Source organism: Lathamus discolor, chromosome 5, assembly GCF_037157495.1.
Source record: "Lathamus discolor isolate bLatDis1 chromosome 5, bLatDis1.hap1, whole genome shotgun sequence".
Classification (NCBI taxonomy): domain Eukaryota; kingdom Metazoa; phylum Chordata; class Aves; order Psittaciformes; family Psittacidae; genus Lathamus; species Lathamus discolor.
Window position 1 is genome coordinate 40,983,596 of NC_088888.1, and position 24,437 is coordinate 41,008,032.

Below are 24,437 nucleotides of genomic sequence, written 5' to 3' on the forward strand. Positions count from 1 at the left end.
TATAGTTCTATGTATATTGGGATTGACCAGGACTGATTTACAGTTCTAGGAAGGAAAATATGATATAACTGATCCCAGACATGACTGTATTGAGGAGATGTCACAGGCACAGCCTCTATGGAGCAGGAGACTGTAGTGAAGAATGGCTGTGGAGAAGTGTTAGCTGTTTCCAGAAGGCAGCAGTTTTGGAGCTGGGTTCAACCAACCACACTGAAGAGAATAATTATGACCCCTGGGCTTCTAGACATATTGTAAGTGTAATTTTGAGTAACAATTATTCACATGTGCAGAGCATTCCTGCTAATTGGTACTATTTAACAGGTAACATCTGTCAGACAATTCAGTTCCACACTAAGGAACAGGAACATAAATTTTTAAGCACTGTCTCTTACAAGAGGCACCAGCTGCTTTTCCACAAACCAGAAAGACCGAAAGAAAAGAATATTTAATGACTATTACAACACTCAGTATTATTTCAGTAGCAGGATAATAAAAGACAAAATATTGTGTTCACAGAGACTGAAATAGCTGCAAACCTTCACAGTATGATTAGTGCCATCCCTGGTAACTTTCAAATCAAAATACAGCTTTTCTACTTTCTAGATAAATTATCTCATTGAAATTACAATGTCTATATAATGTAAGGAAACAGAGCAGGTAAACATACTATTCTTTCTTGGCTTATTATCCACAAATTTCAGTTTTGGAACATGAGTGAAAACTGCTCTTTTCTCTTCCATGGGCTGCTTTCTAAGAGTCATTAACTTGCCACTGCCAAGGCCAATTCGTTTCACTATTCTGCTACTAGAACAATTCAATTACTCTGTTTCCACACTGAAATCTAGAATTAAAGGACATCAAATTGCTTGCAAATACCTGACAAAGTATTTGTTAGTATGTAATTATATAAAAGAAATAATTTTCTATCAAAAAGCAATTTATAAACTTTATAGTAGTATACATAATAAATATTTTAAAAATTAAAAATTTAAACATAATTCAAAGATCTTTCTCAGGAACAGTTTTCAGGTGCTCCAGCCCTCTGATCATTTTCATGGCCCTCCTTTGGACTCACTCAAGCAAATCCATGTCTTTCTTTTGTTGGCCCCAGAGCTGAGTGCAGTACTGCAGGTGGGGTCTCATGAGAGCGGAGTAGAGAGGGAGAATCACCTCCCTCTACCTCCTGGTCATGCCCCCTTTTGATGCAGATAATCAGTATAATTATTTGCCATTTTGTGAGTGAATATCCTTTCTTGAGCAGGAAGTGGCTTTTATATTAAGAAACAGATCAGAAACTCTGCAACCAAGATTTGCCATTCACAGGACTCGGGGAAACCCCTTTTCCCAAAGCCTTCTTTTTTCCAAACTAGATCAGCCCAAAATCCTCAGCCTCTCTCCTCAAAGGACATTCCTTTCACCCCTTCCACCAGCTTTGTTGCCCTCCTCTGGATGCATGCAAGGACCTTCACATCTTTCTTAAGTTTGAGGCCCAGAGCCTCACACAGTTCCTGAAGTGAGGCCTCAGCAGCACTGACTGCCACTGGGTAATCCCTTCTTTTGACTGGCTGGTTCTGTTGTATTCAATACACCCCAGGATGTCATCTGCTCTCTTGGCTGCCAGGGCACACTGCTGACTCACATGGCACCTGCTGTCAACCAGCACCCTGGTACTTAAAAGCTACAAGTAACTGTCCCCTTTACATGGTGTATGACTGTAGAATACGTAGAGTATCTACTTGGAACTTCGGTACTACAGTGAGTCAATAATTACCTATTCTTTCTTCCTTCTCTAAAGAAGACAAGACTGGTTGCACTGGAACTTGTGATAGTAGTTCAGGTGCACTTCATGAATCCAAAAATCTATCAACTTTACAACTAAAAACTTGCAAGCCTCACTGACTGCTCAGTAGATTATCAGGCCCCTTTTTTTATGTCAGCTGTACAATATAAAACCAGAAACACAAGTTAACAGACTAAAGTTAAACATCTGCTTCTACAGTGGTGATGAATAATGGTAAATTAAGACATTATGAGTTTATACCAGGCTAAGATCCCCTTTATCTCCAACCCTTTTTCTGTGACAGTTTTACCGTAGTCATTTCATGGATTATGACTCTTCCTTTACTTCTACTAATCAAACACAAATGTTCTCTGTAACATTCTGAGTGAGCTGGGGGGGAATGGGATGAGATGACAAACAGACACACAGAAGGAGAAACAGGGATGTCTTGGACCTCCTTTTTTCCTCCACTATAAAATTCCTTTAACCTACATTTATAGTATATAGTCTTGTAAAGACCTTGTTTCAGGCAACCAAAAAAAGGAAGAAAAGCACAGGTACAGCAGCTTTGCAAACAGCCTTTCAGTCTACAGAAAAGGTTATCACACAGATTTTAAGCAGTAAATCTTTATAATAAGCTTCAGAAACGGGCTTATTTGTATCCAGGGAAAAAAGAAAAACTCAACCACAACCAGATTTTCTTTTAGAAACTCACCTAATTACTTGCCTTGAGGGAGCAATAAATTTCAAGATTGATTCTTCTTACATTGGTCACTGCAAGACTGATCAATACAGACTTTTTCCCTGCCAGTTTAACAGAGGCCCAGTTGCTAATTACATCATTCTGGGACTCATGGAAAACATAATTTAGTCACAGAGATTGCAGAATGGAATGGAAGAGGACAGCACTCTTTGTGTGAGCAAAGACTGTATAGTAGAGAGCTGTTAACTGGACCTCAGCCATTAAGCCAGACAGAATCTTATAGGAGAAAATATGTCTCTATGGTTTTAACCAGAAACAACTATGCATCTTTTATTCTGTAGGACCCCACTTACATTCTGTTGAAGCACAGTTACTTTTGAAGTAGAGGGTGCTCTGCTGGTGGACAACTGGAATACATCTGCAGAAAAGTGGTTTGGAAGACCTCACAAAGAGCATCAACTCTTATGTCCATTACTTAACATGCAAGGTTAACATGTATGAGAGGTTGAGGTAAATATTCTTTTGTAGTATGTGACCTGCATGAACACTATAGTATTGTCCAGACTTTAGTATGCTAAACAGTTACCCAAAAGGTTAAGATTAAAACCTTTTCCTGGCATAGACTGATGTAGAGGAAAGAGGACCTTAACTTACAAACTCACATAGAGATCCACAGTGAAATTCACAGAGCTTAATTTAACACCTTAAGGGAATCCACTCTTCAGTTTCTACCTTCATGTTGTTAACACCTAAATAAGATGACAGTTCTACAAGGTACTGAACTTTTATATGCAGGGAGAAAAACCTGTCCTGAAATCCTCTCCAACTCCAGGCATTGTTTGTCATGGAACCAAATGAGATGAAAGGTCAGCACTGAGGTCTTTGGAATCACTTGGAGCCTCATTTTTAAAGGGCTTGTCTGGATAAACAATACTGTCAACTCAGATCGTGTTTACATGTTTTAGCAGGAGAACACATAAGAACCTGGTACATGTCTATGGGTACTTTCACACAAACATTACGTAAACACTGCAGTCACTATTTATAGATTTCTGTTTTGTGTGGAAAATGCCATTTCTATGAGTATATTGGAACTACTACAGTAGGGCAAAGTTTTTTCTCAGCCAAGATATTGTCATTTCAAAGAGTATTCTCCTGATAGCCAAATCACAGCAGCACCATGAAAACAGGCTTACTGTGCTTTGGTAAGAGAAAAAAAACTGCAGATGTACAAGCTGCACTCTTAGCAGGAAAAAGAAAGTTCATCTCACGTGGTGCCTTTTCCGAAAGAAAACCTTTGCCAAAGAAAATATGTTGCAAAGAATGGGAAAAAGTGGTAAATTACAGTTTGGTTTGTTTTACAAAAGAACTCTTTAGTCTCTGTACTTAGTATTATTTGAAACTTGAAGAATCCATTTTACTGCTGACACAGGCTATATACTCCAATGGTTCAACCTTCCAATTTCAAGAGGTGCTTTAATACAACTAGTGTACAGGTTTAATATTAGAGCTTTAGGTCCTGGTGCTCCAGGGCAGTCAGAAGAGTGCCTAGAACCATCTCTTGGGCATCTCATGCTGTTACATGAGTGTAAAAAAGCAAGTCAGGACTAAAGCCTTACGCCTTGCTTGACAAGAAGCTATGCTTTTGACTAGGAATCCAAAAGCCATGTTTTTGTAAATAAACAATGAAGCTATCATCTTTATATAAATAAACCAAAAATGTGCAGAGCTTGGGAAAGCTGTCATGCCAGATATTTTTCAGTTTGCCTCTCACATTCACTGACAACTGTTATTCCCACATCTAGTTATTTAAAAAGGGAGCTATGAATGCAAAAACTGTGTGCTTCCACAGTTTTTAACATAGATATATAATTTCTCAGATGAACAGCAGCTCCTTGCTCAATATTAAAATTCTCTGAAGATGATGAGGAAACTGGAATGTTGCTGCCCTCAGTGTTCCTGGAGTGTCTGTACAGCATGATCTGCACTACACTGTGGAATGATTTAGCCTGGAAGGGATCCACGGAGGTCATCTGGTCCAACACATCACTGATAGCAGGGCCAACTTCGAAGCTGGATCAGGTTGCTCAGGGTCAGCTGAGTTCTCAATATGTTTGAGGATGAAGATGCCACAGTGTCTGTGCAAATCATTTGATAAATCTCATTTGAAACAAGTCTGTCTATTCTATGTCCCTTGCTCCAAACTGTAATCAGCAAAACATCACTAACCTCAAAGACAAAATATGTAAGACTAGAACATATTGCAAATACAGAAAATAAAGATACATTGTCTGTAAATTTATTTAAATAGTCTTTAGAGCAAAGTATCTAATCAGTTCGGGACAACAGCCTATAAAAGCCAAAACCCCGCTTCTTGATGCAATATTATTCGTGTAGATTCTATTCACATTTATTGTCAGCAGCAGAAAACTTGTCTGCCATATGGACAGGCTTAATACCCAAGTGGTGCAATTCAAATGTAATATGACTGAAAACAGATCTCAAGTAGCTCAATAACTATACGGCACATCTATGTAGCAGGCGTGATTAGAGTAAAAAAAAAAAAATCTAAGATGAGATATCTTAAAGGACTCATTTTAATTTCAACCTCAAGTAGGATTTCTAAAATACACAGAAATCATTGCTTGTTGAAACAGTAAATAGTGTAATTGGAGGCAAGTAGCCCATTGCTTATGCATATACATTTGCCCAGTCTCTAACCACAAAATTGTGTTTAACATCAACTACATAGCTCAGCTTGCTTCTGTAATACCTTCAGAAATGATGTTATGTACACGTGTATCAATAACCTCTACCAAGAGGCTTAAAATTTATCTTGCCTACTTTCAGCAGTCTAAAAGTTAGCCTAGATGGGTTTCCTAAACTGTCTACTGTCAACAGGGATGGGGTAGAGTGGTCTTACATATCTAAGGATGTAAGTTTCACAAAAGTTTTATCTCTCTCCATTGATTAGCTAACTTAGACTAGGCACCTAATAATTAGGCTGCCTGCCTTAATTTCATCTATTTGGGATATTTAGTTTTCTGCATCTTTAAGGGGGAGAACTAGCCAAAATCAGGGTGAGAAAATGTACACAAGCACCAAATGGTTCTAAAGTGGTCAGCAGCTAAGCAAATTATTTTTTAAAAAGAATTCTGTAACAAATGCCTTTGATTTCTCTTAACAAAGCACTAACTTAGCCATGGCTTCAAGAATAAGTGAAAAAACGCATAGTAAGTTCAACTATTTAACTGATTACCAGACCAACACACATACAAAAAGCATAATTTAATTATCATAATTTTGTAGTGAGTGAGCATTAACAATGAAATTTTTAACTGTCACAAGTGTTTATGAACACCTAGAAGACTAATACAAATATCCAAATTATTAGTAAAGATCAGTCATTTAAAGTGTTACAATAAGTCTTCAGTAACTCTGAATTAAATGGTAACAAGCCCTTTCTAGAAGAATATTAATTTACAGTCAGTCTTTCTAACAATTCTTTGTACAGTAAGAAAAAAAATTAGATTTTTGTGTTTTTCGGCTTCCCTTTCCCACCCAACCATCCACACACAGTTTTGCTCTCAGACTGAGCTACTAGCCAATCAAAGCTGATAGCAAAAATCCTCTCAAACAAGCACCCAAGATCTCAGTTTTAGCATCCAGCTCAATAGCTCTTTGGGAATAAAGTCCATGTTTTTTGTATAATGTGCAAAGTGCAAGTTTTCTCCAGTGCTGTCAGAAGTGTGTGCAGCTAGGAACTTCACCACAGAATATTAACAATTCGCCACAGTAACAACTGCAGCTTTTCAATTTCCTATAGCTCTGTTAGGGACAAATGCCAGATGATGAGCGTGGGAATGGCAGATCAAGTGGATTATATACCGGTCCTTATTAAGTCAGGTACTTCCTGATCTCATTAGGCCAAACCAATGTTTTTACTCAAGTTCTTCAGTTTCCTCTGTAAAAAGGTCAGCCAAATCTGCCACTGTCAGAACTGAGGCTTCTGACTGTTTCATGGAGGAGCTTGTGTGGCTGTGGGAAAAAAATTGAATGCAGACATCAGAGAAGGAATCGACTTAAGTAACAAGCTGTTTACACTGAAGACAGACCACATGGTTCAGAGCCCCATAACTGTTCAACGTTGAAGCTCAGCAGGAAAACTCACTTTCCATCAGGGAAAATACATACACTGATCAGCTACTTCTCCTGCATGTTTTGAGTAGGATACAAAGTCCATCTAATGTCCCTGGCAGTGGTCAACACCAAACACTGCAGAAGCAGCAGAATGTGGAATAATCTGCTTTGTGCTCTTAGCATTGAAGGGATTGGCTTCAGCTTCCAAGCATAAGGTTTGATCCTACTTTCAAAACACTAGCCCTCACTGGATCATTCAACCATTGCATTTTTACTTCAATTTTATCTGAAAAGCAGGGCTACTTTACAGATATGGAAACTGATTAAATCATCATTTCAAAGCTAAAGCTGAAATCTTTCATAACTAGAGCTAAAGATACGCATAAGTTTTTAGTCTCATAACTTGTAACAGCCAAAGCCGTGAAAAAATTACTAATTTGCTCAAAGTAAGACCTCTTTCTAGATTTGTACAAGAGGTACAAACCTCTAGTACCAGAGGTACAAACCTCTTGCACTTTTGCATAAAGAATGTAAATACCACTTTTGTCCCACTCTCTGTCCATCATTGCTTATAGTTTTCAAAAGATAACCAGTGAAAACCACTTTCTGTGCCTACACACCAGACTGACTCAGGTGCTAGCATCTGAATACTTGGTACTCACTGCAAATCAACCAGTGTGACACACCACTGACAGACCAGGTTTGTAGAATTTAAAAATAATGAAAGAAAGGATTTGTGTCCTATATTAGAGCTTATAACATATGCTGTTACTCCAGTTGCAGGCTTAATGTTACTTGGTTAGCTGCAATGCTTTTATACTAATGGAAGTAGATAAACCGCAAAGATAAATCATAACATGCAATTTATTAATTAATTTGGCTTTTACAAAATAAAATATACAAACTGAAACCAAAATATTCTCCACACAATTCAAATACCTTAAGCTTCAAGTTACTGGAACCAGGTTAGTAGATCAACCTTTCCAGTCGTAACACTTTGTCAATCAAAACATGGAAGGAGAACAGTTTATATGCAAGATATGCATACCTAACTGTCATAAAAGTGTGGCTGAAAACCATCTTTTCATTTTCAGTGCAATAACGGTGTTTAAAAAAAAATTCAACACATACATACCTTCTATCTACAGTTTTCAGCATTGTCTGCATTCTCTCTTCTATTGTTGCTTTTATCAGGAACCGATGAACAATGGTAGATCTGAATGTGTTTAAAAAGAGAAAACAAGACCAGAAGTGAGCAGAAGTTATGCTGTTACTGTCAAAGTTTAAGACCACATTTTTGTCTCATACCAATTACTGTAAGAGTGCTGAAAAAATGTCCCTGTATTTTAAGAAAGAAATTTTACAAGGTAATTAACAACTACTGACATTTAAGGGTGCCTACTGACTCCCAGAGCACACACTTCCGCCAGGCTGGATTGCACACTAAATGAATGTAAGCTGTATTAACTAAAACCCAAAACCAGATGCTGGGCAAAGTTCTGCTTTCTGTGTCCCCACTATAAACAAACAATCCTCAAGAGCTTAGCCTGTGTTTTAAAGAAATTACTTGGGCCCACTGGATGCATACAGTGTTTATGCTGCATTGTCACAAGTCAGTCCAAGAGACAGAGCTCAGTGTAATGCGTAATTAAAGCTCATTCCATTAAAAAAAAAAAAAAAAAAGTTTAACAATGCTGTTCTTGAAGATGGCAAAATACTGTAATTTTTTGTTTTAGTAATTGTAGTCAGTCAACCTGAAATGGTAAACATGGTAAAACAAAGCCCAGAATGTCAATAAACCAAAATGAGAACTCCATTATGAACTAAAATTTCAAAAAGAAAGCTGTAATAATAAAAGAAGTGTTAGGGACAAGGAAGTGAAATGGAAAAGAGTCAGCTCCAAAGATAAAAATGAAAAATCACTCCAGGCTCCCCAATATAAACATCTTTCAAGATATGAATTCTTGAAAGTGTTTGGATGGTTTTCAGATCTTAAATTGAAACTTTGGCAGGTTACGTTACGCAGAGGCATGCTGGGGGAATACTTTGTGACTCATGGCAAAGGTCTGCTCAAGAAAAGATAAGTAAATAAGAACTCAAGTGAACTGGTAATAGTTGCACCAGTGAAACTAAACAGGGTATATTCCCTCATGCTCACTGTACTTGGAAATAGCCCTTTGTCAAATAAGCCTTGCTGAAGTCTTATTCTTAGAGAACTACAGCACACATTCTTACTGGGTTTATTGCAAGGCTTTTGCCAGACCTTTATGTGCCAGCATCATGTAAAATTATAATGCAGGCTGTTGCAATCAATCTTCCCTATGCCCTCAAAGTTAATTAAAAGTCTTTACCAACACCCAAATATCCACCTGTTCATAAACATTCTTTTACATACTTGCTCATTCATGCCTTCTTGCTTTGCCTCCATTTCCAGAACACAAACCCCACTATTATTCTGGAATAAGAATAGTCTAGAATTAATTCCAGTTATTTTTCTTCTTCTTCATGTACAGGTTTTTTTTTTTTTTTTTAATTATTTTTAGAAGTGATATGAAACCCAAGGGAAAACTTACATATCTTATCTGTTCAGGACAAACTTTCCAAAGCCTTTGTTAAGTGTTCAGAACAACCCATGTAAAATCTACAACACTGAAGCAAGTAAAAGATACGCAACTCATTAATGTTTTCAAGAAGATCTAGATGAGGTGAGGGCATAACTGTGATTTAAAAACTAATCAGTTCTAGAGAGTGTGGGCTATAATTTTCTTTCTGTAAAAAACAAAACAACCGTGCAAACAAAAAAACCCAACAAAACACACACACACACACACACCCCGCCAAATTTACACAGTTCCTAATCTGAAGATGGGAATGACCAGTTAGAAGGAGCCTTTCAAGGAAACTAGGAAGGGCCATGCCTGAACTTAGCCACATATGACTTAAATAGTGAGTTACTCAGACCTGCAAAGCTATGACATTTCTGGACATGCTTAACAAGCAGAACTTCAAAGTTGAAAACTAAGGTATCAACGACATACATAATATAGGGCACAGCTCAACAAGGATTTTCAGGATTTTGGACTCAAGAGCCCACATTGTTCCTGAATGTCTGAATGCAATTTGCTTCTGCCTCTCACACCCATGGTACAAAAGAACTCCCTAAAAGACATTTTATTTTAATCTTTCTCTCTCTTACACAATCATCTTTAAGAATAGGAATCCTATGAATACCCTCGTTTCTGTAATTGAGAAGTTCAGTGAACTAGATTTTTCTGATTCTAATACGCAGCTCTATTTTGGACCATATCTAAACCACTCAACACAATTTTAACTCTTACTTTGTTTGGCCAATACGATGTACTCTGCCAATAGCCTGTAACTCATGTGCAGGATTCAGAATGGGTTCCACAAGCAGAACGTGAGTTGCTTCGATGATGTTGAGTCCATTGGAACCAGTGTGAAGAGGCAGCAGCAAGATATTGATGTTGGGATCGTATTTAAATGCAGAGAGATTTTCCTAAAAGGCAAACATCACAGCAGCATGACACAAGCTCCTCAATAAAGACTGAGGGGACATCTCTATTTTCAAGAAATTCTATCAGCTACTGTAGGCCCCAGAGTGACAATTTTGCAGCCTGACTGATCCGAGACCTGTCATCCCAGAACAGACATCTGACAGATATCAGGAAGGCAAGAACTTCCTGCAGCACTGATCAGGGTGTCTCATCCTTAACACCCATGCCAATGCTTCTTTCTCAAAAGTGAATGCACTGTTTATCTCCAAAGGCTTGTAACTGTGATTTATAGAATTAATGAGTTAGAGATCAAAGCTTCTGCCAAACAAATTCGCTGCTTTTTTAATTTCTCAAATGAGGCAATAAAGTAAAAGGATCAAACTGACTTTCATGAACTGTAATTTTCCCCACTGAGACTAATTTTAAGAAAAATATCCTTTATGTACCTGAAATTTACTAATTCCATTGATCTGAGAAAAAATCATGTTGTTGTCATACAAAGCTTTTGAAATTATGTCCAACACATCTTGCCACTGTAAAAACACGAAATAACACAGTAAAAGAAACTCAACATTACAAACAACGACAAGTAAGAGATGCTAATTAACTTCCCGAAGAAAGAGATAAAAAGGCCTTTCAAAATACTAGAATTTGCAATTAATACAAAAAGGGAGAGGCAGAGGGGGGAGAAAAAGACTCGTGTGCCAGAACCTGAATCTTTCATAAAACTGAATTAGAAATGTAATTAAAAAGATCAGTTTGAACATAAATCAGTAGCCAGTTCTACAATGTATCAAAAATATCTGAACATTACATTTTAAAATACGTAGAATTTCTAATGCTCCCATACAAATCAAAGTGTTTGCCCTTTAAAGAAACAAGCTTTTACATTTGTTGACTACCATCATTGTTCATGTCCCAGCCACATGAATTGCCCTACAAATTCTCAAAACAAACAAGTGGCTGTACAGAGTGATTCAACATTTTGGTAGCTAAACTAATCCCTGAAAACACTATGACCGCTTTAAACTCACACACATGCACAGACAAGACAGAAAATAGTGATTAATACCGTTGAGAAAACTAAGGATTTAGCTCCTGGATCTTTAAATTGAATTCTCTTCAGTGTTCGGACCACAGCTTCCACTTTGGTGGAGTGACTTCCCTTTGAAAAGTTAAAGAAGAACATTAGTAAAGTAGGCTATTAAATAACTCCTTCCACATTTATTACTTTAATAAATACTGTTTTATTAGGACTTATACATATCTTACACAAATTTAAAATTAGCCAACTGGAGGAAGGGCAGGTTAAGTAGCACTGAATTGCTTTTATATCTTCCTTATAACACAGTACTGTAGGATCAGTGGTGTCTTACAGTGTGCACAGTACAGGGAAGAATGAAGCACCACACGGATACACCTGTCTAGTTCTGCATGAGGCAGAATGGATAGCACAAGCAGTGCAGTTGAACCAAACACAACTGCAGCTGCCAGGTAGGCCTCCTGCACAATCTTTAAAGATTAACTTAGTGGCACAATCTGTAAAGAACCTACCATATGCATATTTATATTTCCATCCCTTCACACCTCTTGAAAGCTGGCAATGAATAAAACCGACTGCTATTTCTGTTGCTTTGTTTCGCACTTTGGCAACACCAAATTTATGCTCAGTACTATGAAGCTTGTTAATTATATTTCAGATTAAAAGAAACTCGTAAATACAATTAAATTAATTCTCAGAGTGTGTGCTGCAATGAAAACATCTTCAGATTCTGCATTCAGAAGTATTTCAGTGTTTAATGAACCCAATATTACATTCTACTTCCTGTCCACTTTGATTGCTGTACTTTTCCCTTTACCCTTACATTGGCAAGAGGATTCTGAGAAACAGGTCTTTAGTATCTCCCTGTATTTCCTTCAGTGCACACTTTGTATTACAGCAATTTTACTTAATGGGGGGGGGGGGGGTTTGTATGTTTATTGGTGTTTTTTTTTTTTTTATGAAGCCCTTATTCAATTCCTTACTAGTTCTTACATGCATAATAATTTCAAGCTGTGCTAGATTTAGCTGGACAGATATAGTTTTATTTCTGTCTGCACCTGTCCTCTGACCATTGAATTAACTATGTTGGCTTGCTACAATGACAGATCAAATTTAGTGAAGTTATGCTGCTTGCAGAATTGGCGGGGAAGGATGTCAGCAGTCTAAGCATAAGCTGGGGAACAATGCTGGACTGCCTGGTCATTCATATGTTATGCAGCTAAATGAACGCTCCAGAAATGCATGTAAAAGACTTTCTGCAGCCTGCTTTACCAAAGGTTGCAATGTTATTTCCCAGGGATTCCACAGTGATTCCAACTCTGTCACAGACATAGAAACAAAACCAGCTTTTTTCATGTTATCACTGTTGCACCTAGAAATTAACACTGTTTCTGAAAGTCAGACAATTAAAATGCTTATGTCAGTAGGTATTACAGTCTGCAAGGATGAAAAACACATATGCACCCCTATGGCAGCTAACTGCCAATCATAACCACTTACAGATTGAAGACTAACTTTTGGTATTTCCTATGTATTCCAGGGTCATTTATGTGCTTTTCTGATACCATTCATCTGTAATTCAGTGATGACAATTCTGGCTAATCTGCTCTGACTGTCACAGAATCATAGAATGGTTGGGTTGGAAGGAACCTTAAGGATCACCTAGTTCCAGCCCCCCTGCCATGGTCAGGACACCTTCCTTTTAGACCAGGCTGCTCAAAGCCCCATCCAGCTCTGTCTTTTCCTCAGAGACTCTTTTGGACCTTACCATAGGTCCTATTTTGCCCTGCTGTAAGAGGTAGTAGCTTTAGCCACTACAATTAGTTGTTGATTTTTCCATCCTTCAGACTTCCTGTGACTCAGGTGTTACAAATGTGACTTTGAAGAAAAGAACAGCACTAAGATCAAAGTGGTTGCAGTCAGTCTGCTCTGTTTTTTAAATAAGGTAACTAACTGTGCAAAGTTCTCCATAGCTTTGGTTCACAGCACACAAAAAAAATTCAATTTTATTCTCAATATTTAGGGAAAGATGAAACTTATAGAAGCACCTTTGCTATTATGAGTTCTTGGTTTTCAGTCTGTCTTAAAGAACAATGTCACCCCATACACCTTGAGTTTGTCATTTTGTTGACTATCCAGATATTTACAAACAGATTGGCTAGTCCTAGTTCATTATGGAACAGCACACATTTGAATCAGAATTACTCTCTAACAAAGAATTTCTGTCTCAGATGACAGCCTGGCAATACCCACAGTAACACTGACCAGACACTGGAAGCTTTTACAGAACCAAAGCACGCAGGGATGCCAGTAATCTCTCTCTCAGTATGAAATGCTCCCATTTACAGTAGTCCTTCTGCATGTAAGGCACTAACTTAACATGGCTAGTGCTAGTACAATAAAGAGCAAGATGTATGTGACAAAACAGAAGAAAAAACAGAGGTACAATACGGAAAGAGAACAGAAGGACTGAGAAAGTTCAGATAAAAACACAAACACTGATTAAGTCACACAGTTTTCATGCTGCAAGATACTTATCTTAACCTCAGTATTCTATAGAAACCATACGAAGTTAGTTACTCTTTGTGAGCTGTCCTTAAAGGAATATGAGGTAGAAATTTTTAACAGTGCTGCTTGTTTTGATAGCACATACAGAGAATTTTTAATTTTTCATGAAATAAGAATCTGCCTTGCTCAAGATGACCCAGGAATTCACACAGAGTTCAGATTTTTGCTTTGCCCTAAGCTTTTGATTCAGAAATACTTCAATAAAACACTACAACTCTTTATGCAGGACAGTAGGTGCCATGTTCCTTCTGTGTTTTATTTATGAATTTATTTTGTAATGTAATTTATGAAACATATTTGAAATGTCATTAGAAACAGGGTGATTTCTCTAAACCCCGAGAAAATAATCTGTTAAAAACACCTATGAAGCAAGGTCCCAATAACTAGCACTTGAAAAATATAGCCTATTTACTCCCCCTGGTGCCAGATGCTGTCAACTACTTCAAATCTAACCCTTTGAGATAAAAACCGTCTACTCATAAAATGGAATTCAGTTTTCAGAGAGGCTGACATGACTAGTGTGAACAGCTATGTGGTAGCATTGACTTCAGTACAGTTCTGTGATTCTGGGACATGCAGTCTCCTCCTCCATTTCACCTTCAACCCAATGAAAACCCTCTGTTACCAAGCAAAGAAGATGAAACAGGACAATTAGGACCGACTTCCTGTACATTTGTGTCTATAGATTCATTACCTTTGTCATTAGGAAGGCACAACAGTTACAAATAAAGTTTCTCCCAAAGACCTGAACTTTAAAATATCTTTTGTAGTATGGGAAAAGTCAAGCCACAGTATTTTGCCGAGTAGGAGACATATTTCATGTGTATGGCTATTTCAATAATACTCACAGAAAATTAGTTAGCTCTGAAACTCAGACTCTCTGTCAAGGCTTTTGCAATGATCTAATGGGTTTCTAAATTAAGGGAAATATCAAAGATTGTTCAGTGAAAAGACGTGGTCCCATCAGAAAGCCAGGGTAAACAGAGTAAATACAGAAAATCACAGTTGAAAATACAGCTACCAGTCTTCAACAGAGCTGTACGTTGTCAGTGGAAAGCCTTGAGAAAGAAACTGCCCAGACAGGAACCTGTTTAAGACCAAAAGTCACTCTTTACTCAACAACCATCTAGTCAATAGGTATCTGTATCCAGTAAGTGAGGCTTTAATCAAATACTAACGGGTTTAAAATGCAGATAAGCAAGATGCACTAACAAAAGAAAAAAAAAACACCCTCATCACCTGCCTATAAACAGCATGTACTTCTACCCAGTGTCAAATGCTTAAAGAAAAAAATCATAATCAGAGCACAGCAAAAGCTGTCCCCCCTGACACCAAGACACGATTACTTTAACAGCTGTGTAATTTTGTAATTCATCCTTTTCTCAGGCACATTTAAAGAGCAGATATTAAAAGTTACCCTCTTTCACACTGTTTCCTTTCATGTGTTGTTCCCAGAACTATTGAAAGTTATGAAAATGGCAAGTTAAAAAAAAAACAACCCTAAGCTTAAAACCAACCAAGCAAAAAAACTTGCTTGACAGGATAACGTGTATCCTTCCTTGAGGATGGATGCAAAAACACTGATTACACCATAAGAAAGGCCTATATACGCCACACATACATCTTTCAAAAGAACATATCTGTCATAAACACAAATTATAAAAGCGAACCTATTTTTTAAACTATACAGTGGATTTGTCTGCCTAAATGCAGTGTCCAACATGGATCACAAATACACACTGCTGAAAGCTTGGGCCACAAAGCTCAAACTAAAGCATACCTTTACAGGAATATCATCTTCCTGATTTGCCGTTTCTGCAGTGAAGACATAAGATATTTCTTTATGAGATGTGGTCTGCCTGCAAATGGCACACTTAATTGAGCTCCGACGGGTGCCAACGCTGTACTGTTCTATGATGATAGCTGTGCACTCGTTACAAAAACAATGTCCACATGTCAGCACTGCCCACTGTGCAAGGAATTAAACAAACAACACACAGTAACAGTTTTGGATCAATGAAAAAGAAAACCAGTATACTAATATGTGATAAATCACATTTTCATAGAAACATTACTTTCACAAAACTCGACGGATAAAAATGGAAAGATTTTAGGATTTTTAGCACTCCAGCTGCTAAAAAGCCTGGATTTCGAAGTTTTCCAGCACAGAAAGATTCAAGATCCATAGAAGTTCTGTGCATTTCTTATTAATTTCTTGCATTTGCCCAGTTTTAAACTTGAGGAAAGTAATGACTCTTAATGTATAGATTAAGTACACAGATTAAGCATTTACATTTTTTTAAAAAGAATTACACACGTTTGTATTGGCCTTTTGCAAGTGTCTATCTACACTTATTCTAGATCAGCCTTTATTAAAAGTTCTCAAGAAAGTTACTTTTTACCTACTGTTAAATTCTAGAATACATCTTTGGATTTAAGAAAAAGTAAGATTTTCAACAGAGAGATTTAATGTTTCTTTTGACAAAATGCATTACAAACAAAAGATTGCACTGCAGAATCTGTTCTTCATTTGCAGGCCCAGAACATCTACATGTCAGCTGAGACCTTCCAACTGACTCAGACCAGGCTAAAGACGTTCTGAAAACAAAAGGCACTGACTGAAGTTTTTACCTGTTTTCCCAGTTGACGTGCACAGATTGGGCATGGCTCAGGGTTAACTCCTCCAGTAGTTTTATCCTGAGACTGTAAGTAGAAAATAAATACAAACTTTACATTTTGATACATTTCAACAACTACAATCGCATCGGCATCTCTATAGAAGCTTTGAAAAATCCTGGTAATATACAACTTCAAACAAGAAACTCATCATATTTATCAGCTTAACATTGCTGTAAAAACACTGAAGTATAATTAACCATGCTTACCTATGCCTAGTTAAGCATAACTGTACTTAAACACTGTAATTAAAATTATGTGTAATACATGGGGTTTGGGGGAGCTTTTGGTTTGGTTTTTTTTTTCTTTTTTACACTCATTTAACCTACAGACCTGCTTGTTCTTCTGTTTAAAGTTAGCTCTTTGTAAAATAGCAATGGTATGCTGAGAGGTACATCATTTTATAAGGCTTCTACTAAGCATGGCCCAGTTAGTTTTAAAGAAAGTTTTAACCATCTAAAACTAGTTCACAGTTTTATAACTACGTAATTAAGCAAATAGCCAAAATATATAGTGTAATAAATAACTTTGTAACAACACAGTAATGCAAAGAACACCACACTGAATTTCAACATGCAATGAATCTTTACAGAAAATTTATTTTCTTTAAAATGAAAGCTTTAAATAAAAAAAAAAAAAAAACCAACAAAACAACAAAAATACCCAAACAACAAGGGTAGGTTTCTCATCCTAGGTAAGTAAGAGTACATCGCATTGATAAAGACCAAAAAAAACATAAACCTTACTTTCTCCAGATTAGTGAGATACAGAAGTTGTCCCAATTTCTTTTGAAGCTGTGATTTGGCAACTGCTTTGTCATTCAAAAGTTTCACTCGATTTTGCTCTACCTATGAAAACAGGTATGAAACGTGCATTAAAACAAGAAAATATAAAAAAAAAAGTTTGACAATAAGGCTTAAATTATTTTTTGGCAAAATTCAATTGAATATTTTACCGGCGACAGACAGAAGAAGAGCTCATGCTGTAAATGTAAGATATGCTTCTCCCCAAGCAAAATTATCTGTTCCTTTCCTGTACCCAGAACAAACACAGCACTACAAAACGGGCTGAGACCCAGGATGTACACAGACTTGCTCTTCATTGTTTTATTTGCATTATTAGTTCTTCCCGGAGACAAAACCAATTTAAAATAACTTATTATTATGAAAGTTCCTTTCAAATTTCATTCAATTTATCATCTATCTTCAGATAAACAGAAACTAGACTCTACTGCTGGTTCCAAAACCAATGTGTAAGAAATCATTTATTACTTTCTTCATACTTCTTAGAAGCTTTCACTTTTCATTTAACCTATAAAAAGATAGAAACATCAAGCTGACTTCTTTTTCGATGAATTAAGTTGGCAGGGGTGTAGCTATTAATATTGCAGAAGAGGCAAGTGCCTGAAGGATGAAGGCCAAAGTAGTAACAGGTGTTTCTTTTATTGTTGTAAATACATAAATCTTAAGACTTTGTTAAACATGTGTCAAGCAAAGTGGTCAATTTTAAAAATTGCTTTAATACACAAATTAAACACCTATTTCCCTACAGAACTAAAGAAAAGAAGCACTTCTATCTAACACTGAATCTCATGGAAAAAAAGCACAAAATGTTTCTATTGAAACTACATTTTTATTGGTGGAAAAAAACCCAAAACATTAGAAGGTTAAATCAACCCAGCATTTTCTCTGCGTTCATACGCAGAAAATGTCTCAGAAGTGACTCAAAAATTCCAAAATACTTAAAAAAAAAATATTTGTCTTTTAGGCTTCCACCCTGTTTTTTTCCTTATGGAAAGTAGTAATATCGGTAAGAAAACAGGTCAACTTAATTTTCCACCAGCTTAGAAAACTGGCCAATTGGCAAGAAAAGTCCCTCAACAATTCCCCTGCTGGAAGGACAACAGTCTTACTCGCCACTCTTACAGTCAAAAGGCTGAGAAAACCACATTAAAGTAAAAGTCATTAGCTCAGAAATGCCCATATACTGAATGTAGAAATAGACAGGAACTCTGCTCCACCAGCTTTCTGAAATGGAAACAAAGGCACATTGCAGACCTTACACATAGATCTAGATACAGATTTTATCTTTGTAGGATGTAGGTTCTTTCAGAAAAAAAGATTTCTTTCTGTCAAGTACTTTACCTCATGTGGTTCTATGATGTGGAGAACTGGTGGATTTGGTTTTGGCTCATCAGGATGACGCACTCTCAGCCGTTCTGTAGCCATTGCCAGTTCATCAATAGCAGAGACATGATCCCTAAGTACCATCCAATATTCATGAAGTAACTGTAAGAAAAGCCCAAACAACCTAGTAGTAGAACCAAGTTGAGCTCCCTTGTATGACTGCCATACAACAGGAACTGTGGAAATCTTTTTGGAATAAGGGATAATATTTCTTTATATTAATTCATCCACAACAACAAATTATGAAGGAAAACAAACAGTATAAGAGATCATATTGCCCGCTTTCTTTTCCAGCCTCTCTTTATGAGTAACTATAAATAGCTGTCTCTCATTTCTTCTACAACTATTACAGTAACTAATACAACTGAAAGTTCAGAAAGAAAATGCTCTGCAAGACAAATGCTGAATAACATAAGGAAAAAGACTCAGTACAAAGACTGTTTCTTAAGGATGAAGGATGTTTTAAAGAAATGCTAACAGTTTGAATGGCCTTGTTAAAGGCACGGACAAGCACTACTAGGTGAAGATAATACCAGTTTCAGTTCTACCAACACAATGTAAATTCTGGTTTCCTACAAAAGAACTGGCAGTAACTGTCAGTATACACATAAGCCCACATTATTTTAAAATGGACAAATTATTGACAATAATTTTTAATTATTGAATGTCAAATATTTCTTTCCAAGCTTTCCACTACTTAAATATTATATTTAAAAAAACAAAAAAAAAAAAGCCCAAACCAAAAAACCCCTCTTCAGTGATCTTACTGGAATTCTAAAACCTTTTGCAAATGCCAAAACTTACTAGTTTACTAGTTGTTGATTTCTGATTTTTCAGTTGTAGAGATATTTCTAAACAATCAGTTGCTGAGGGGTGTGCTGGTTGATTGGGTTTTTCTTTTAGCTCAGGAAAAACTACCAAAGCATTTGTTTTGAGCTAAGCCTAGATTACAAACATAAAATTACTGTGTATTAAGCCTGGCATACAGGATAAGGACGGAAAATAAGCTGAAAGGAGCCTACTCCCCCAAGACTAAAGAAACTAAACTAAAGGAGAAAATAAACAAAAAGTACTTTTGCTAAAAAAAAAAAAAAAAACAAACAAAGAGAAAACAACCCAACACCCAAACAAAAACTAACAACAAAAACCCCGGCTTGTTTTAGATTTAAGGGTTATTTTACAGACTATCATCCCTGTAGGTCAATCTAGATTAGAGTAGTATGGCCAACTGATGTAACATTTTTAAGTCACAACAGATGGAATCATTTTGGCACTATTTTCATTGTCATTGGCCTATTAGTCCCAAATTTGTTTCCTAAAGTAAAAGGCCATGCAGAGAGTGTGCTCCCTTCTTGCAGCAGAAAATCGCCAACAGCTAGCAATGCCTTGGTAACTAGTTACTTTACAGTCTCCTCCTTTTGTGAACTACTACAAGCCGAGGACATAAAATGATGAAGCATGAGAACAGCTAGGGTCAGTATTCTTCAGTGCACATTTTGGTACCATAAGCAAGTGACCTGACTTTGTGAGAGCAGCACAACTTTATTAGGTGTTTAATGACTTTTATCGAATACCTAAAGGCTGACTGAGATGTTATTTTGTTTAAAAACATTTTGCACTGCGTTACTCTGTAATGTAGCAACTTTAAGGCCCCTCCAGATTCTCACTCCTAAGTAGTGCTACCAACTTGAGGAAAGCAGGTGACCAGAAACAAATTTTCTGGGGAAAAAAAAAAAAACAACAACAACAAAACAAACCCAAACCAACCCGCACAAACGCAAACCCCCTGACTAAATTCCCTTTAGCTAACCCAGGATACATGAAGTAAATCAGTTGCTACAGTATCTTCCCTTCTTCTATAATAACAATATAACAAATGCTTAAATTCTTGGATAGCATACTTCTGCAAGAAGTATCTTTGCTTTTTCAAAACCTCTCAGAAAAAGCAAGTGACAATTTCCTAGAGTCATGAAACCAAAACAGAGCATGTGAGTCAAATAAACCGGGCCCTAGCACTCCAAGTGTTTTCTACTGGAGCTGAAGTCTGTTAATTAAAAATGAGGGAAACACTTTCGATTGCACCCTAGATTTTAAGACAGGAGTTTGCCGATGACACCAAGCTGTGTGGTCCACTTGATATGCTGGAGGAAAGGAATGCCATCCAGAGGGACCCTGACACGTTTGTGAGGTGGGCTGATGCCAACCTTATGAAGTTCAACCATGACAAGTGCAAGGTCCTACACCTGGGTCGGAGCAATCCCAGGCACAGCTATAGGCTGGGCAGAGAAGAGATTCAGAGCAGCCCTGGGCAGAAGGACTTGGGGGTGTTGGCTGATGACAAAATGAACATGAGCCGGCTTCAGTGTGCGCTCGCAGCCCAGAAAGCCAACCACATCCTAGGCTGCATCAAAAGGAGCGTGACCAGCAGGTCGAAGGAGGTGATCCTGCCCCTCTGCTCTGCTCTTGTGAGACCTCACCTGGAGTATTGTGTGCAGTTCTGGTGTCCTCAACATAAAAAGGACATGGAACTGTTGGAACAAGTCCAGAGGAGGGCCATGAGGATGATCAGGGGACTGGAGCACCTCCCGTATGAAGACAGGCTGAGGAAGTTGGGGCTGCTCAGCCTGGAGAAGAGAAGGCTGCATGGAGACCTCATAGCAGCTTTCCAGTACCTCAAGGGGGCCTATAGGGATGCTGGGAAGGGACTCTTTGTCAGGGACTGTAGTGACAGGACAAGGGGTAACGGGTTAAAACTTAAACAGGGGAAGTTTAGATTGGATATAAGGAGGAAATTCTTTCCTGTAAGGGTGGTGAGGCACTGGAATCGGTTGCCCAGGGAGGTTGTGAGTGCTCCATCCCTGAGGTGTTCAAGGCCAGGTTGGACAAAGCCTTGGGTGGGATGATTTAGTGTGAGGTGTCCCTGACCATGGCAGGGGGGTTGGAACTAGATGATCTTGAGGTCCTTTCCAACCCTAACTATTCTATGATTCTATGAGACCCCCTGTGCGCAACAGCATTTCCCCCTTCTCCATCACTTGCATATACTCACTGCAAGGAAACACAGATACACAACAATGCATAAAAGAAAGTGACAGCATACTTTTGCAGAGCTCTGACCCAAACAACAGGAGACTAATTACTTCAGGTTACACTGTGTAGTAAACAAGATCCATGAAATAAAGCAACAGTGAAAGGACACCAGTAGCTAGCACAAGACTAAAGGTAAACTGAATTACAGAACTGACCAGTTTGCTGAGTCTTGCTCTATTCTGATTTAACTAAACAAACCCATTTAATTGTATCTGTATACTGTCTTACTTGATGTAATTACAATGCTTACTAATTTGCTTGGGAGCCAGTATAGCTTTTACAAACTCTACAATCATACTAAACCATTTTAAATCAAAGCCTGTAAAATAAACACTGTGAAAAATTTCTGTGCAGGCAAACCCTAATTTCAGGAATATAACATAAATTTGTTCATATTCAGCATCAATTTGTTTATATTAAAGAGACCTCCCAGCTGTTTCATCCCTGTCTCATTTATTGTACCTTATATTCCTTTTTCCATGCTTCAAAAAGTTCCAGAAATACGCTGCCTTCTTCAGTTAGCTTAGCATCCATTCGGTGAGCTTTGGCAAAGGAGAGAATGGCTTTCAAGGCACGTTCAGTTTCACTGGTTGCCCACAGTCCTCTGCTTGTGGTGGGTAAACGGTCATCAACAAGCCCTTCTTCATCTTCTATCATCTCCTCAAATATTGCCATTTGGCCTTTGACACTTAAAAACCAAACCCAACATGATACTTATCACTGATTTTGTACTTGCACATTTATTTCTAATTATCATGTAATTCAGCCTTCTAGTATTTGATTAAAGGATAAAGCAAATTAAACAAACATAAACATCTCTTTTACTCGATATCCCAAAAGCTTCCTTTGAACACAGTGACCCAAGTACCAGCAAAGAAATCACTGGCCACTGTCAGCTCAAAATCATCAATACCTTTTGTAAAGGCTTACACATCTTAATTATCTTTCAGTAGCTATTAATGATTAATGTCAACATTTATTTAAAAATGCAATTCTGACTTCTTTAATCAGCAAGAGCTGTAGTTAAACGCCAATGCAAAATTTGCTGAATACTTGCACTATTTAAGAACACTACAGCTTCCCAGTTCCCTCCATGACAAATAATGCTGATTCAGACATACTAACATTTCCTAATGCTTCCAACAATCATTAGGCAACAGAGCTCCCTCTAGTAAAGACTTTTCAAAATGTATTCTCAGTGACCTCAAGATTTTTGAATCCAATTTTGATACTGTCTGGGATATGAGAGATGAAAGTCAAAGAGAAAGCATATGGAGGGCTGTAATCTATGTGTCTCTGTACTGTCCACTAAGCATACTTCTCTCATGCTGCTGCAACCTTTCAGCTCACAGCTGATTTCCTATCTGAAATCTCCTCCACTGTAGCTTTAGTTTTTGTTATTTTATGAACTACACAGAATTAAAAAAAAAAAATCAATAATCTATGAACAAGTATGGCATTATACCACTTGCATCTGGACTGCAAATAAATATTTACACAAATAGGAATACGTGTCTAATTAGCACACTTGTACAGAAACTTTCTGAACACTTCAATACTTCATTGAAAATGTATGGCCATATAGCAACTTGAGTAAAACTGGCACATACTGGTTGCTTGTACACAACTTTTTAAAATTAAATTTACATAGAAAATTAAGCCTGATGAATAAAATTGCTATCAAGGCCATTGGCAAGAAGTTGCTGTAATTTTTTCGTAATTTATCTCAGAAAATTTAAAAGTAGAAAAGAGAAAACAATCCAACTTCCACTTCTTTTTATAGTGAGAAGTTTATAAAGCTATGAACTTACGTCTGAGAAAAGAGCTTTGACTCGTATTCTGTGAATAACTCATCAGCCTTACAGAAGACGCAGCTGTAATACAGAAGATTGAAAACACTCAGATTGAAGCACTCAGAATTTAATCAGAAACCAAAGTAATTCCTTTAATTCCCTATTCCAAAATATAAATCTCCACAAAGTCCTTAAATAAAGGAACAATCACAGAATCACAGAATCACAGAATCCCAAGGGTTGGAAGGGACCTAAAAAGATCATCTAGTCCAACCCCCCTGCAAGAGCAGGGTAACCTACAGTACATCACACAGGAACTTGTCCAGGCGGGCCTTGAATATCTCCAGTGTAGGAGACTCCACAACCCCCCTGGGCAACCTGTTCCAGTGCTCTGTCACTCTTACAGTAAAGAAGTTCTTCCTGATGTTAACGTGGAACTTCCTATGCTCCAGTTTACACCCATTGCCCCTTGTCCTATCACTGGATATCACTGAAAAAAGCCTAGCTCCATCATCCTGACACCTACCCTTTACATATTTGTAAACATTGATGAGGTCACCCCTCAGTCTCCTCTTCTCCAAGCTAAAGAGACCCAGCTCCCTCAGCCTCTCCTCATAAGGGAGATGTTCCACTCCCTTAATCATCTTTGTGGCTCTGCGCTGGACTCCTTCAAGCAATTCCCTGTCCTTCTTGAATTGAGGGGCCCAGAACTGGACACAATATTCCAGATGCGGCCTCACCAAGGCTGAGTAGAGGGGGAGGAGAACCTCTCTTGACCTACTAACCACTCCCTTTCTAATGCACCCTAAGATGCCGTTTGCCTTCTTGGCCACAAGAGCACATTGCTGGCTCATGGTCATCCTCCTATCCACCAGGACCCCCAGGTCCCTTTCCCGTTCACTACTTTCCAGCAGGTCAACCCCCAACCTGTACTGGTACATGGG

At 37.7% G+C, this 24,437-nt stretch overlaps 1 protein-coding gene across 1 annotated transcript in view; it reads right to left on the bottom strand.

The window, feature by feature from the left end:
• Positions 1-5,062: 5,062 nt before the first annotated feature.
• SHPRH (SNF2 histone linker PHD RING helicase) overlaps positions 5,063-24,437 on the bottom strand; it is a 50,682-nt gene continuing 31,307 nt past the window's right edge. The window contains exons 21-31 of the mRNA XM_065680505.1: positions 23,512-23,574; positions 22,163-22,388; positions 18,569-18,712; positions 17,171-17,272; positions 16,380-16,451; positions 15,529-15,717; positions 11,211-11,303; positions 10,585-10,671; positions 9,962-10,140; positions 7,759-7,839; positions 5,063-6,521 (exon numbers count right to left, since the gene is read on the bottom strand). Of these exons, the coding sequence (XP_065536577.1) occupies positions 6,425-6,521; positions 7,759-7,839; positions 9,962-10,140; positions 10,585-10,671; positions 11,211-11,303; positions 15,529-15,717; positions 16,380-16,451; positions 17,171-17,272; positions 18,569-18,712; positions 22,163-22,388; positions 23,512-23,574 (1,333 nt within the window). The 3' untranslated portion in view covers positions 5,063-6,424. The remainder of the gene's footprint in view (positions 6,522-7,758; positions 7,840-9,961; positions 10,141-10,584; positions 10,672-11,210; positions 11,304-15,528; positions 15,718-16,379; positions 16,452-17,170; positions 17,273-18,568; positions 18,713-22,162; positions 22,389-23,511; positions 23,575-24,437) is intronic.